Source organism: Desmodus rotundus, chromosome 9, assembly GCF_022682495.2.
Source record: "Desmodus rotundus isolate HL8 chromosome 9, HLdesRot8A.1, whole genome shotgun sequence".
In the NCBI taxonomy this organism is placed as follows: Eukaryota; Metazoa; Chordata; class Mammalia; order Chiroptera; family Phyllostomidae; genus Desmodus; species Desmodus rotundus.
This window is the reverse complement of record NC_071395.1, coordinates 2,445,534-2,459,987: the sequence shown is the minus strand read 5'-3', so window position 1 is coordinate 2,459,987 and position 14,454 is coordinate 2,445,534. Positions and strand designations below refer to the sequence as shown.

The 14,454-nt window shown below is 51.3% G+C and overlaps 1 protein-coding gene across 2 annotated transcripts; it reads left to right on the top strand.

Moving 5' to 3' along the window:
* The first annotated feature begins 5,397 nt into the window (after positions 1 to 5,397).
* MAD2L1 (mitotic arrest deficient 2 like 1) lies at positions 5,398 to 11,785 on the top strand. Of its 2 annotated transcripts, none has more exons than XM_053911863.2 (5): positions 5,398 to 5,589; positions 6,357 to 6,503; positions 8,987 to 9,107; positions 10,760 to 10,863; positions 11,495 to 11,785. In XM_053911863.2, the coding sequence occupies exons 1-5, from the start codon at positions 5,517 to 5,519 to the stop codon at positions 11,665 to 11,667; spliced, it is 618 nt and encodes a 205-aa protein (XP_053767838.1). In that variant the 5' UTR covers positions 5,398 to 5,516; the 3' UTR covers positions 11,668 to 11,785. The 2 variants fall into 2 exon arrangements, with proteins under 2 accessions (XP_053767838.1, XP_053767839.1); XM_053911864.2 differs by lacking the exon at positions 5,398 to 5,589 and adding an exon at positions 5,990 to 6,117.
* The last annotated feature ends 2,669 nt before the right edge of the window (positions 11,786 to 14,454 follow it).

The following is a 14,454-nucleotide window of genomic DNA, read 5'->3' as shown; positions in this document are numbered from 1 at the left end:
CAAGAATATTCTTGGAGCTACACTAACTAAACTTGACTTCGAGTTTTCTCTTGTTTGTATGATAACACAGCACAGGTTTAGTTTAAAAGGCATACTCTGGGTCATCTGAAAGACTACCTTAGAGCCGAGAACTGCCGCCGGCTCAATGTGAAAAGTCAGCACCGCTCCTCACAACCGTGCTGGGACTAAGCAATCACAAAGACCCCATTTAATTTTTAATCCCCTAGCTCTCCAACACTGAACCCCACACCCTGGAGCTCAGTGAGCCTCTTTGCTGTTAGGTGATGGTAAGTGGGTACCTTACTCAGGAGTGAAGATCGCTGTCCTGCTCGGTCTGTAACCCCAGCACAGACGATAAAATGAACGTGCGTGAGTGATGTGTGACCCGATAAATTTGGCTCGACTACCACACGGTTTGAATGAGCTTCAAACAGAAGGCAGGTGATGAGAACTGTTCCAGTTGAGAAAGCCAAGTTCTCTAAACAGAAAAAATATATAAATGAATTAAAGTGCGCTTTCATGTTTTCACAAAACTTCTCTGCCTATACATGTTTATAAAGTGGTACCGACAAATATTTGAGAAAGGCCCATATGTATAGTTTTTTTTTTTGTCTATAGAGCTCTTCAAAAGGTATTTTTCCACTTACTCAAAATCTCAGTTTTATCATTAGTTGGTAGATTTAACAGAACTAACTCAACCATGTTTTCATATTAAGCAATAATAAAAATAACCCTAACAGAAAATATTCAGAAGCAAAAAGCTAAAAATGTACTATAGCCATAAATTGACCACATTTAATATATAATTATAAAATCATTTAACACATTAAATCTATGTCCATCACTTTAACAGCAACCATGGCATTTTCATTTTTCACAGAGGTTCTGTTGCTAGTTTGCGTATCTACAACGGTTCTGATTCGTTTGGAATTTCAGTCATTTTAAAATATGCCGTGCTGTCAAATCCAGCCGGTCACAGAACCCGTGCTTCACGCATGTTGCACACAGGCGTTGCGTTTCACGGGCTCCGGGCGTTGACCGTGAGTAGACCTGCCTGGCACACGGCACCTTTTGCTACCTAACCATCGCTGGGCTACCAAAAAACGTCAAAGTGACTATACATCACTATTTTAAAAGAATTGTCATAAAATTATCAAAATGAAACCCTAGTAAAACATGAGAATGCTTTCTGATAATCTTTTCATGATTAGAACTAGGGACATTTATGCTTTCAGTAACATTTAGCACTCAACTTTTACTAAAAGTAACATTTAACATCCTATGCATGCAGCTGGACCATGAAAGCCTTTGAATCACGTCAGAACAGAGAGACATCGGTGGACCTCACTAAGCCGTGGTTCACACCTGCCGGCTGCCTCTCTGCGGGGGTGGGGAGGGGCAGCCCACAGGCCCAGGGTCCCGGGGGAGAGCCTGTGGGGAGGACAGGCCTTTGGGACTCACGTGCTGCGATTCAACTCTCAGGCCCATGAAAAATACAAACACTCATTAGATCTACAAAGTAAGACTTAAGTAATCAGAGTAGAAAATTTATTACAATTCTTGCCTCTCAGATCATATATATAAAAAAGAAAAAAATCCAAGGCTTATGACAGCATCCTTTTTTAAAATAAGCAAATTCCTCAGACTTACATAATTAAATGCCTATGTGCACAATAGTTTTTTTCAAAATTTAGGTGAATGTCTTATTAAAATTATAAGGTAGCTGTTGTATCAGATTTGAAATAAACTGCTCTATTTCAAGATGTTGACCTCGAGAATAGAATAACACCTGACAATCTGAAAAAATAACTTTCCTAAGTCTATGAGAATAATGACTCAACTACCTGAAATGTTTTTGTTCAAAACTGAATGTGCAAATTAAATGTAAATATAAACATGTTTGTGTGTGCACACATATAAATGTTTAAAAGGACACCAGTTGCTTAATATATTATAACTCAACAGTTCATTCTGATGTAGTGGAAACCACTAAATTCATTTTCCCTTCGTTTTACTTTGAACTGAAGCACAGACGCAGGAACGGAAGTTTTAGATGCTATTTCGCATGGAAACAGTGCCACCTTCTGGCAGTTGAGAAACCGTGCACTAACCAAATATACTACGAACTGCCATTTTCTTGACAAGTTATGTCTACACGTTACTGAGTGAAAACCTGTAGTCTTAAATCAGTTAATTTTTAAAAACAATCTTTACAGATAAGGACACCTTTCAGCATGTCTTCAGGTAGAAGTAATTTAAAACGAGACCAAGGCAGGAACCCTGAACTGTGCTCCTGAACCTGTCGGTAGATACCGAACCCTAGATTAACTACGGAGCCGCGCTGGACCTCGGTTTCTTCATCTGTAAGATTGTTCAGCTGAGTCATTAGCCAAGTCACTTTCAGCCTAAAATTCCACTTGATTCTGGCTTTAGAAATGTGAGTGTTTCTGGTTTGGGCATCTTAATATGGAGTACAGGCACACTTTTTCAGTTATTATTATTACAGGTTTGGTCATACACTCTTTGAATTTTCCTCAAAAAATAAATCTTAATTTGTACTTCTCCTTGTCCAAATAGCATTCCCCTAAACAATACACATTAGAATTGATTGAGTTGTGAATTATAAAGTAAATCAAGTAAATAAATACAAGTTGGTTTTTTTAAAAAAAACAATATTGCATAAAGGTTAGGAGTGCATGCAAACCAAGTCCCTCCAAAGCTCCCGGAACCTCGTGCTGCTGTGAACAGGAAACAGCCCAGGCCTGGAGACCCCGCAGCCCTTCCTCACACCCCAGTAGCTGTGGCCGCACCGAGTTACCGCAGGCCCGGCCTTTGGATTCACCTGGACTGCACCCCACCCGTTTCAAGTGTCGGCTCTGAGGCTCTCATGCATTCCTTCGTGCCCAAACTCTCCGGCACCCATCTCGTCCAGGCTCCCGACTCCTAGGCCGGCATTACTCAGAGGCCCATCCGTCTCCTCTTCCGGGAGCAATGTAAGGCCTCCCGCAGGCTCATCTGGGAGGCGGGCTACAGTGCGTCTTCTCAGAGAGCTCACAGAGGAGACCAGCACTGCCATCAGACACGGAGCACGAGCCACATGCGGCATTTTAAGTGCCCTGGTGGTCAGACTGAGAACTGGAGACACCAGTGGGATTGTTTTATTTACTGCGATGCATGTCAACTTCAATAAGCAATCAATTCAAAAACATATCAATGGGATACTTTGTTTTTCTATGCTAAGTCCTCAAAATCCGCTGTTTCATCCTGCAGCATACCTCAGTTCAGGTCAGCACGCTTCAGGTGCCTAAGAGCCAGCCCCTGCGGTGGTGGCTGGAGGAGCCACACTGGACAAGGTGGTAGAAGCCAGGAACCTGCATGTTTGGCAGAATGCCCAACCCAGACTGCCCTGGGCACTGTCCGTTCTACAGCCACTGCTGCATGTCCCTCTGAGAAAACTGTCCCTTTACTTAGGGCAATCCCGAGAACCGAGCTATCCCTGGTACCTTCAGTTCCACCCACTCAGATGCATGCTCCAAGCTCCCTAAAAGTGGGCTCACTTATCCATCTGACCTGCCCTCCAGCTGCGACCTGTTTTGGGTTCCTCCATGAAGTTCCCCTAGGTTCAAATGCTCACGCATTCCACACACACTTGTGAGCCCCCGCTAAACGCCATCGCGGGTGCTCTGCCAAGCAGGGAAGATGAACACCAGTCACCGCACGATAGTGACAGTGACGATGCAGCCGCAGCCGTGAAAGCAACTGTGCTGAAGAGCTGTTTTGGGAATATGTAAGAGCAGGGCCTTGGGGTCCGGGGCAATTTCCTTAATGCACGGGTATTTACTTCAAAAGAGTATAAATATGGCAGGGGTTGGAACAGATGAAACGAAATTTCTAGGCAGAGGACAGCACCTCACCCAGAGCTGTGGGAGCAGGCTGGGAGGAAAGCCATCCCACGCCAGGAGGAACAGGTGGGGCCGGAGTCCTTCCTGAGTCTCCCATTGTTTCGTTGTTTAGGGGTGCATATGTAAACAAAACTAGGTTACAAACGCCCCAGAAACTACAGACCGCACCTCCTGAACCTTATTTCTTTTAGCTCCTCATAAGGCAGTAAGTACTTAATAAATACTTCCTCTCCACCCTGAAAACTCATGTATTTTGATAGGCTTTTAAGTTCTAGAATCTGCAAACTATACTAACAATTATCTCCCTCCTCAGAGCACCCCAAGTCTCAGCTACAAGGAAACCCAGGAAGTGTCCCCGCCGTGCTGAGTACAGGCGCCCAGCTCCGGGAAGAGGGCAAAGCGTCGCGTGGGGCACGGTGATGCAGAGATCTGCCTCCCGCCACGTTCGCGGCCTGGGGGCTGTGCAGCAGAAGGCAGGGAGTCACGCGCACGGGCACGCCCGTCCGGCTGAGATGAAGGATGGGAAACGTGCTTTGCTGGGTCAGGTGGGCCTATTCCCTGTTATACAGTTTGACCCCAGAATGGATCCAGCCTGACGTCTACCGCCCTTGCAGACGGCATCCTCAGACGGCCCCGCACTGGCGACCCCTGGAGGGCGCGTCCTTGTAACCCGTCGTGCGCGCGGCCAGAGCCGTGCACGCCGCGGGGACACTCCGGGAGACAGCCCGACCAGCTGAGCCAGGCGGCCCCCGTGACAGAGCCCAGGGCAGGGCTACCGGGCCAAGGCCCGGGACGGACCTCGGGGCCGGGACGGCGAGCCCGACTTGCGCCCACCACAAGGGCCCCGGAGGAGCCCCCGGGCCTGCGGGACGCCCAGAGCCCACGGCTCCGAGTCACACCGACGGCTGGTGTCACCAGCTACGCGGCCAGAGCAGCGTCGCTCGGCGCTCCTGGAGGAATTAAGTAACACGTCGGCCCGGGAAGTGCTCCCACCCATTTTACAGGTAATTTCTGTGCCGCTCTAGGAGTAAACTAGTCAGCCGGGCGCCGGCTCCCGCGGGCTCGTCTTCCGGACGCGGAGTCTCTGCATCTGGCCGTCCGCGCCCCGAAAAGCTCTCCGCGTCCACGTGGCCCCCGGCGGCCCGGCTGCGAGGCTGCGGTCCCCACGGCCCGGGCCCGCCCCTCCTCTCGGGGACGGCCGCACGCCGCCGCCCCGGCCACTGGCGACCCTGGGGACTGTTCGTGGCACTTCAAACACATCTTCCAAAAGCTCAGGGGCGCTCCCGGTCGCTCGGCCGGCCGCCGAGCGAGCGACGTCCAAGCCGAGACCCACCCGCCTCCCGCCTCCCGCGACCCCACCCAGTGGGCCGGGACCGCCGGACAGGCTTGCCCCGCGCTGTGGCCGCCTACCCGGAACTGCCGACCACGCCTCCTCAAGCGCCCACGTGACGCGCCAGCTCCCGCGGGGGCGGGGCGGGGTCTGGCGCGCCTGCGCAGACGCGACGGCGAGCTGCGTCGTTACTTTTGAAACGAGTGGCGGGATCCGCGGCGGAGCCGATCGGGCCTTGCGGTCGCCGAGTGCTGGGGCCGCGCGCCGCGGCCGTGGGCCTGGCCATGGCGCGGCAGCTCTCCCGGGAGCAGGGCATCACCCTGCGCGGGAGTGCCGAAATCGTGGCCGAGTTCTTCTGTGAGTCGTCCGCGCGGCCGGGCGGGAGGGCGGCGGGGCGGCGGCCGGGCCTCCGCGGGGGGACGGGCGGCCGCCGGGTCCGGGGTGCCGGCCTCCCGCCCGGTGGGGAGTCAGAGGAGAGGCGGAGGCGGGCGCCATGCTGTGAGGATGGAGAAGGGGACCCGGTGCTCCCGAGGCTCTGCTGGCGTGGCGGCCTCTTTCCGGGAGCGCTCCGGGAAGTGCATCCCGTTTCCCTCCCGTCCCCGGCTCAGCGACTGAGGACGCAGTGCGGCGGGGGCGGGACTACCGCGTGCTCTCGCCGCCGCCGCCGCCTCCACCCGCCGGCAAGGGACCGGGGCAGGTGGGCAGGCGGCGCCCTGCACGCCCGGGCCGGTTGTACCTGGTGCTGGAAGCTGGTCGGACTGGGAGGGGAAGGGAGGAAGAGAGAGGGCGCGGTCTGTGGGCGCTAACCTGCTCTGACATCCTCTGAGCACAGGATCTGAGTTTGCACTTGGATTGCAATGAGAGGAAATTTGGCAGCGGTGAACTGTGCGTTTGGCATTTTTCTTTTATCGCCTCATAAATGGAGATATCATTTATTTAAAAGCAAGATTTTGAGGGTGTTTAATGGCACTTGACACCCACTCTGCTTTCAGCAAGACAAGAAAACGCACGTGTTTAGGCGTTCACAGCTTAATACTATTCCTGAAATCCGAAACATCTAAATAGGTTTTATTTTCTGGTGCTACAAAGTGATAATGACTTGTCTTTAACATTTTTGCTTTCAGCATTTGGCATCAACAGCATTTTATATCAGCGTGGCATTTATCCCTCCGAAACCTTTACTCGAGTGCAGAAATATGGACTCACCTTGCTTGTAACTACTGATCCTGAGCTTATGAAATACCTAAATAATGTGGTGGAACAACTAAAAGGTATTTATTAGAAACAGTTTGGAGTTTTGCATGCCTTCTGGAATCCCCATCTTCTATCGTTTTGGTGGTTATTTTTCAGCTTTGTACATAGAAGTGTGAAATTAACTACCATCTCAACTAGTGACTCTCAGAGGAAGCAAATGATATAAATTGGCATTAGGAATCTGATACAGCTTAACAAAAGTGTCTTCATCAACTCCCTTAGAAAACGACATGCAGTTTGTGTGGCCAAATGGAACCAGCTGGAATTTTACATAGTTATGATGGTATTTATTGTCTGTGGGGAAAAAAGCCCTTTATATTCTTAATATGATACATTTTCTGTCCCTGCATGGAGTCTAAAGCCATCACTGAGACCAAGGAAATAAAACTGCTTTCAACCTGCCAGCTAAACATTAAAAAAAAAAAAAAAAATTAAAAAAGAACTACTAAATAATAGAGCACCTAGTAGAGTTCTCTGATTTTTCACCTATTTCCACTTGTGTTTTTAAAAAATCCTGCCTAAGTTTAAACCTTTTCTAAATGTTCTTTTTTTTCTTTGCTCAAGAAGTTGTTTTGTTGGATCAATACTTGTTTTGCATTGATTTCTTTTTCCTTCTAGAAGTCCATTACTTTCTCTTTCATGTTTCTTTCCACTTGGAATTCTCACTTTCGATTTTTCTGAGTTGTAGGATGTTTCTCACTATCTTTTGCCATTTGATTTTTCAAAGTACTCATTCCAAAAAGTGCTACAGTGCTTTTCTTTATTCCATGTATCCTACTTTCTGTTTCAAGTAGCTTCATTTTTTTAATTACATCCTATTTGGATTAACGTCAGGGCTTACTTGCCCACAGCCCTTCACGGGGCTGCGCCCAGGTGACGGGGCCTGGCGCCTCCGGGCCCCTGCGGTCTCTGCTTCATCTCGGTTTGATGGAGAGGATGGTCTTGCCTAAGCCGCCTCCATGACATTTCACCTCACGTGCTCTAGGCCTTCCTGTGTGACAGCCACCTTGTATTTTGGTTAAAATGGAGGACTTGCTCTTCTCAGAGGGAAACTGTTCGGTCTGCCTCCAGTCCCATCCCTCCAGCCTTCTTACGGGCTTGGCTCTCTCTCGTGCTTTTGACTTGTTTTGATTTGGATCGTTTCCAGTTTTAAAAGACAGAAAAGTTACCACCTACCCCAGATCTTCACATTACCACCCAATTCCTCCTTTCAGAACTAAAATGATAAAGAGCTGTGGGTCTGCGCCAGGGTCAGCGGGCCAAGAGGCTGATTTCCAGCATACGTGGCCTGTTCTTGTGCTGTGAGCTGAGGGTATTTGTACATTTTTAAAGGGTTGTTTTAAAAACAACATGTAACAGGGACCCAGGTGGCCCATAAGTCTTCAATATCACTAAAGTGCTTTCTTTAAAAGAAAACACTGCTGATGCCCGAATATGTATCTCAGTTTCCAAGATTAATTTCGGGCTCAGTCTCAGCCCTCTTCTCCCTACAGTCCCTCCAGGTGACGTCTGTCTGTGCGCAGCCTCCCAAACAGCCTTGTGTGGGTGACCCAAGTCATACCCGCCCCCGTCTCCCAGCCCCTGGGGAGTGCCCCCGGCCCCGCCTTCGTGCAGCTGTTTCAGGGACGCTTCAGAGTCAGCGTGCACAGCTAAACCCAGGGCCGTTTCACTCTTCTGTCCTCTCGGTGACTGGATCGGCCACCCAGCCAGTGAGCTGAGGAACTGGGTGCTGCCCTGACGGGGTCCTCCTGCTCCCTCTCATGGCGATCCAGTGAACCATGACGGTTAAGCCACCGCCTCTCCTGAGCCCGTCCGCCGTTCCGTCTCTGCCAGTCTGTCCTCCTGCTGGTGTCCCTGACTAGTCGTCCTGGGTCCCGGCAGTCCACTTCCACATCTCGGCTGGCACGAGAGTTTGAAGTGCAGATTTGGTTGCATCACACTCAGCTTTAAACACAGTAGTGCCGCCCCGGGTTCTTGAAGTAGAGTCTTGGGAATTTGGCCCACGTGACGTTGCGTGGTTGGCCCCCCTCCTCACCTGGCAGCCTCGCCTGCTTATTCTCAACTGTAGTCGTTTGGGCCTTTCAGTCCTTCCTCTGGTCAGATGCTCTTCCCCGTCCTTTTGCACGTGTCACGCTGTGGGCTCTTGTGCTCAGGTGAAGCCTTTCCAGAGTGAGACTCCCTGAGGAGGCCGGGCTTCCACTTCACGCTCTCGTTGCACCGCGCCCCTCCCCTTCCCCAGCCCTGTTTCACCTTCACTGCCGCAGTGCCCCGCCAGCACCTGCCTCCTGCCTTCGCCCTTGGACTGGGGTGGGGGCTGCGTGTCCACTGCTGCTCTGCTCCCGGAGCTGTCCCCGCTGCACTACTGGCGGGGTGGGGCGGGGCAGGTGGGAGGCGCTGCGGAACCCAGCGGCGAGAGTGTGTCGAGGACGGACGTGAAGTGGGTCGGGAGGAGAGTTGCTTCGCACGCGGCAGAGCGAGCCTGGCGCCTTGTGTGTTGCAGATTGGCTGTACAAGTGCTCGGTTCAGAGACTGGTGGTAGTCATCTCGCACGTCGAGAGTGCTGAGGTCCTTGAAAGATGGCAGTTTGATATCGAGTGTGACAAGACTGCCAAAGATGACAGGTAAGCATAAATTAAATTGTTACCACTTTCACATACAAGGTCCGTCCAGAAAACGCCCAGCCACTGTTAATTTAACGAGAACAGCTTGCGCGACATCGATGAAACCTGGCAGACAACGGAGAGCGGACTGGAATGTGCACGTGTGAACAATGATGACTTCGCTGTACTAGTCAGTGGGGGTGGTAGACACCGTAGAGTGAGCACGTGTACTGTGTGGCCGTCCCATTCAAAATGACTGAGCGCGTAGAACGATGAATGTGAATCCAACTTTGCATCAAACGTGAACATTCCTCCGTGGAGCTGTTCAGATGACTAGGAAGGCCGCAGCTGTGGGCAGCTGGTGACCGGCAGCTGCATCAGGACAACGCGCCCGCTCCTGCATCACATTGGGTGCGGGGTTTTATTGAGAAACAGCAAATCACCCAGGTGACTCAGCCCCCTACAGCCCAGATTTGGTGCCCTGTGGCTTCTGGCTTTTCCCCAAACTAAAATCACTTGGAAGGGAAGAGACCCCGGACCATCAGTGAGAGTCAGGAAAAGGCAGCGGGGCAGCTGATGGCGGCGGGCAGAGCCGGGTGAGGTTCAGGGAGCCCCCTCTGAAGGGGGCTGAGGTGTCCTTGTCCCGTGTACAATCTTTCTTGTATCTTCTTCAATAAATGTCTATTTTTCACAGTACATGGCTGGGTTCCTTCTGGGCAGATCTTGTATTTTTTTCCAAAACTTGTTTTCTTTAGTAAAATGAGTTCTGATTATATTGAAATAGTTCCATATAAGGAATAATTTGTTTCTAACCTATGCTAATTTGACTTTCAGTCTCCTGTAGAAAAGTATTTTGCTCACTTTGACATACCATTGACCTGTCTAGGTAGTGTGCTTTGAAAGTAATTGCCTTGAGTCAGAATCAGCGAGCCTCCACTGCGAGACTCTCTGTGCTTGTGGGGGCAGCACTGCACGCGATGTGCTCCGTGGGCCGTGCAGGGACCTGGCTAAAGGCACTGTAATCCAAAGGGGCGACCCTGGACGCTCCCGGCTTGTGCAGCTCCAGGGTCTTCCCTTCGTTGCCACCAGCACCCCACACCTCCTAAGCTTTGCAGTGTCCAGAACCCCCGATGGGAAGTGCCTGGCTAGATCTGCTGATGTGTGGCCCCGCCCTAGGCCTGCTACCTGTAAACTTGGAACCACTTCTCATAGTGAAGTCAAGTTTGCTTCTGAAGCCTTTGGTCTGTGTTAGGAGATGTTAGCTCATAAAAATCAGTTTGAGGCAGTGGGGTTAGGTATTTAGGCATTGCTGAAAATGCTGAAATGATTAGACCAATTAGATGTGTTAGATACTGCTTCCCGTTTTTATTTTTGGAGGTGGAGAAGTTCTCCTCGTTTGAACACTCGGCAGATTGCCTAGTCATCCGGTACCGAGGCCGGCCATGAAAACCAGCTGGATAGGGTGCGTGCGCTAGTAAAGACGCACTGTGCTGCTTAACTAGCTCACAGGTCCTAAGGACACACTTGTCCTCATCTAAAACGACGCAAATAAAAGACCGTTTTAACGTAGTATTTGATTTTGGGGAGAGTTTCATCAACTAAACAAGTTTATCAATGTTGGACATCACGTGTTAACACTAAGAACGAAGGGACTGACTCGGTTTCTTTGACAGTACGCCCAGAGAGAAGTCTCAGAAAGCGATCCAAGACGAGATCCGCTCGGTGATCAGACAGATCACCGCCACCGTGACGTTCCTGCCCCTGCTGGAAGTGCCCTGTAAGCAGCACACGGCCTCTCGCGGGCTTCGATTCTTGGGGAAAAGACTAAGCTACTGCTCCTTTACTCAGTTTTTTCTTAATTATTGGCATGTACTGTAAATGAGGGGAAAAACATAAAGCAGAAGTCACGGTATGCGTTCCAGAAAATTCGGAGATGCTGAAAAGGCAAGGGGGCAGTGCTCCGCAGTGCTTACTCTTGAACGCTTGGTGTCACTCCTCTCCCTGTGTCCACCTCCTACACGTGCTGACCTGTGTCGTCAACCCCACTGCTGTCCTGTGTCTTGCTTTCCGCGGTCACTCCTTCCTTCGCCAGCCATCCCCTGGACCAGCACGGGTGCAGTGGTCGCAGGACAACACGCTCACTCCCCGTGGCTCACGTCCACACTCTCGCATGCGATTGAGCACTGTCTGCAAACATTGCTTAATGGTTTTCTCGATAAAGAAAACAGAACTTCAGTCCTTCATAAGATAAAGTAGAAGGAGTGCAGTATCCTCTGTCCTAAAATTGAGGTTATTCTTCCCACTGAGGAGAAGAATAACCTAGTGCTTAGAGACCGAGTGGTTCAGAGGGGAGATGGGCTGGAGCTGACGGAACATGAAGCACTTTAATGATCTTATCTCCCATGTAGGTTCCTTTGATCTGCTGATCTACACAGACAAAGATCTGGTTGTGCCCGAAAAGTGGGAGGAGTCGGGACCACAGTTCATTACCAATTCCGAGCAAGTGCGCCTGCGCTCCTTCACCACTTCCATCCACAAAGTGAACAGCACGGTGGCCTACAGGATCCCCGTCCCCGACTGAAGGTGGCCGAGGACAAGACGGGATTCTCAGACGTGTTTCCTGAAACCAAGCCAGCTGTAGTTTGTGGTGTATGTCACTGATTGGCTTTTAGATGAGAAAAACTTACCATTTTACTGAACTGTGCATAATCGTTCCATTTTTTGGTACCTGTTTGACTTCCCAGAGTAGACGTAATTTTTTGCATATTGTTCAAAGGGAGCCGCAGACGACATCAGCACTGCCAGGTCCTTGCCTTTGAAGGTGGTGACTAGACGGGAGACTTCTGCTGTGGAGCTGAATGCCTTTTTAATCACACCTTCTGGCCAAGCAGCTCGAGTCAGAATACAGGCGAATACCAAACACAGCAGAAGTCCGATGATTCAGAATTTTTATTTGGGTCCTAAAGTGACTGATAAGCCACAGCAACGAAATACTGCTATTAGGTCCTTTTGCCACTTATTTCATTTGTACAGTTTCCCTATTGAAAAAAATCTCTAATTATTTGATTTAATGTATATAATTTACACTTACAAAGCCATTGCTATTTCTCCTGTTTAAATTTTGGTGATAGAAAATTCTTAAAAATGTCTTTTTGTGTTTTATAAAGCCCAGCTTTAAATGACAATGATAAATAAAGTTAAATGTGTATGTTTTAATTTGTCTTAAACTGTCCCTGCCCGGTGCGGCACTGCTCCGGTCAAACGGCACTCAGGACGCACGCGGCCCCGGAGCCCCGCAGCCGCGGTCTGGCTGGCCTCGGCCCCTCGCCTGCGGCCCACCACAGTCTGGAACAAACAGCTCACACGTGTTAGATTGCATGCAGCATTTCAACCTCATGCTGTCCTGCTCTGCCCTCCCCGGGGACGGATGTCACCCTTTGGCCAGCCTCTCCCTGCTGTAGTGGTCCCAACCCGTCAGTCACCAAGGCGTCATCTCGGGGTCCTTGGATGGACTGTCCCGGGACCACAGTGCTTGTGCTCAAGTCACCCTCGTATGGGTCCGTCGTGGCCCCAAGGCACAAAAGTGCTGTCGTTGGTAACTCAGGCACGCCAGCGCCCTAGAGGGCCTCCTTGAAGTGACTAGGGCGCACACAGGCAAAACCACAGCCCCGGGTGTGCGCTGGGGGCTGGGGCCATGGCGCCCTCCACAGACCAGGGCACAAGCGGCTGCTAGAGACAGCTCAGTGGTAGGGCTGACGGCTGCAAAGGGGAGACTGGTCAGTGGCCTCTCGCAAGCCGCCATCGGGGACCTGACCTGCACCCCTGCACGCACCCAACCAGGAGTCAAACCAGCGACCTTTCAGTTTGTGGGTCCCAACCCACCGAGCCACACTGTCAGGCTGGAGGGGAGGCAGGTCGTGAAGGATGTCTGATTGAATGGGCAAGTTTCGAGTACACACCTCCCCCCCTGTCATTTGGGCGCAGTGATGTCATTCGGAACTGGTTCAGTGTGGCACGTGCGGCTTGCAGAGCCTTGCTCCACTCAGCGGGGGGGGGGGGGGGTCAGCCCGGCTGTTCTCACATCCTCAACCCCAGGCTGGTCCCTGTGCCTTTGGTTTCTTCCGTTCACACCCTCCGTCTGGTTTCCATCACTTCTCCAAGGTCAGTTTAAGGCAAACTTGTGAAGTCTTCTCTACTCTAAATCTTACTTTGTAAGAATTCAACCTGTTAGTGGTTGGTTTCAGACACTGTTCCAAGCTCTTTGTGTGACTTCATTTAACCTTCACCATTGAGCACACGTTCTATCCACTCCTTCAAAGGTTACGTCCTGGGCCTCGGGTCACATGCAGCATCCTGGGTGCCGGGCGCTGGGATGCAGGAGACCATCCCGGCCTCTCTGAAGCACGACACCTTGAGGAGAGGAGAGCCTGGCAAAGGACCGTGAGGGTCAGACGTGGTTAAAAAATTTTAGGAAGTGAGGAAATAAAGGTTCCCCAGAGCTGATGACTCGGTGCTAAAAAGCTCCCCCAAGTGATTCGGATGCGTAACTGAACCGATTACAAGCCTCTGGCTCCTCGAAGGAGAAAAGTTCCCCTGTCTCTGACCTCTGCGATGGGGAGCAGCAGAGAATGGCAGAAAACCCGGGAGCCGGGCAAGGTCCAGAGAAGAGTCTGCCTGCACGTCTGTCTGTCCCTATGCTCACAGACGCTCACAGACGCTCGGTGGAGGCTGCACAGCGCTGCCCACGGAGCCTCCGGGTTCTAAGTTGCAGGCAGGCACGGCCAGGCTAGCATGTCCCTTGCAAGGGCCACCAGTCCCTGAGGGCCACCGGCTCCATGCTGCATATACGCTAGTCTGGTTTTAGGAGGAGCCCCCTGAACAGAATCTAGAACGACCGAAGGACCGGGGCTCTGGACCCTCTGTGTCGCTTCAGGCGCATTTCACCCTCTCTTTGCGTCTCCAACGTAGAGAACTCCCCGTCTCTGCAATTCACATCCTCAAGTTTGCCCCGTCACAGGAAGTGACACATGCCCTCTGACAGACACACAGCCGGACATCCATCCGCCCCCCAGTGTCTGTCCATCAGCGATCATTCCTCTGTGAACGTGCATCTCTCACCATCACCTGTCACATCTGTTCTCTACCCAACCATTGGTGTCTGTCCGTCTACCACTTAAGATGTGCATCTGTCAGCCTGCCTGCCCTGTACCCACCCACCCACCCGCATCTGTGTGTCTGTCTGTCTCTACTTATCTGCCTACCCTATCAGCCTATCAGCCCTCTCTCCATCTGTCCCCAGAGTGTCCTGTGAACTCTTCAAGGAAGCCTTCCTCACCCGCCCGCCCCACGGCTGAGCCGGGGCGGGGTC

Coding starts and splice junctions, on each gene's coding strand:
- MAD2L1 (XM_053911863.2), top strand. CDS start 5,517: ATGGCGCGGCAGCTCTCCCGGGAGCAGGGCATCACCCTGCGCGGGAGT. Junction 5,590..6,356: donor AATCGTGGCCGAGTTCTTCT/GTGAGTCGTCCG, acceptor TTTTGCTTTCAG/CATTTGGCATCAACAGCATT. Junction 9,108..10,759: donor AAGACTGCCAAAGATGACAG/GTAAGCATAAAT, acceptor TTTCTTTGACAG/TACGCCCAGAGAGAAGTCTC.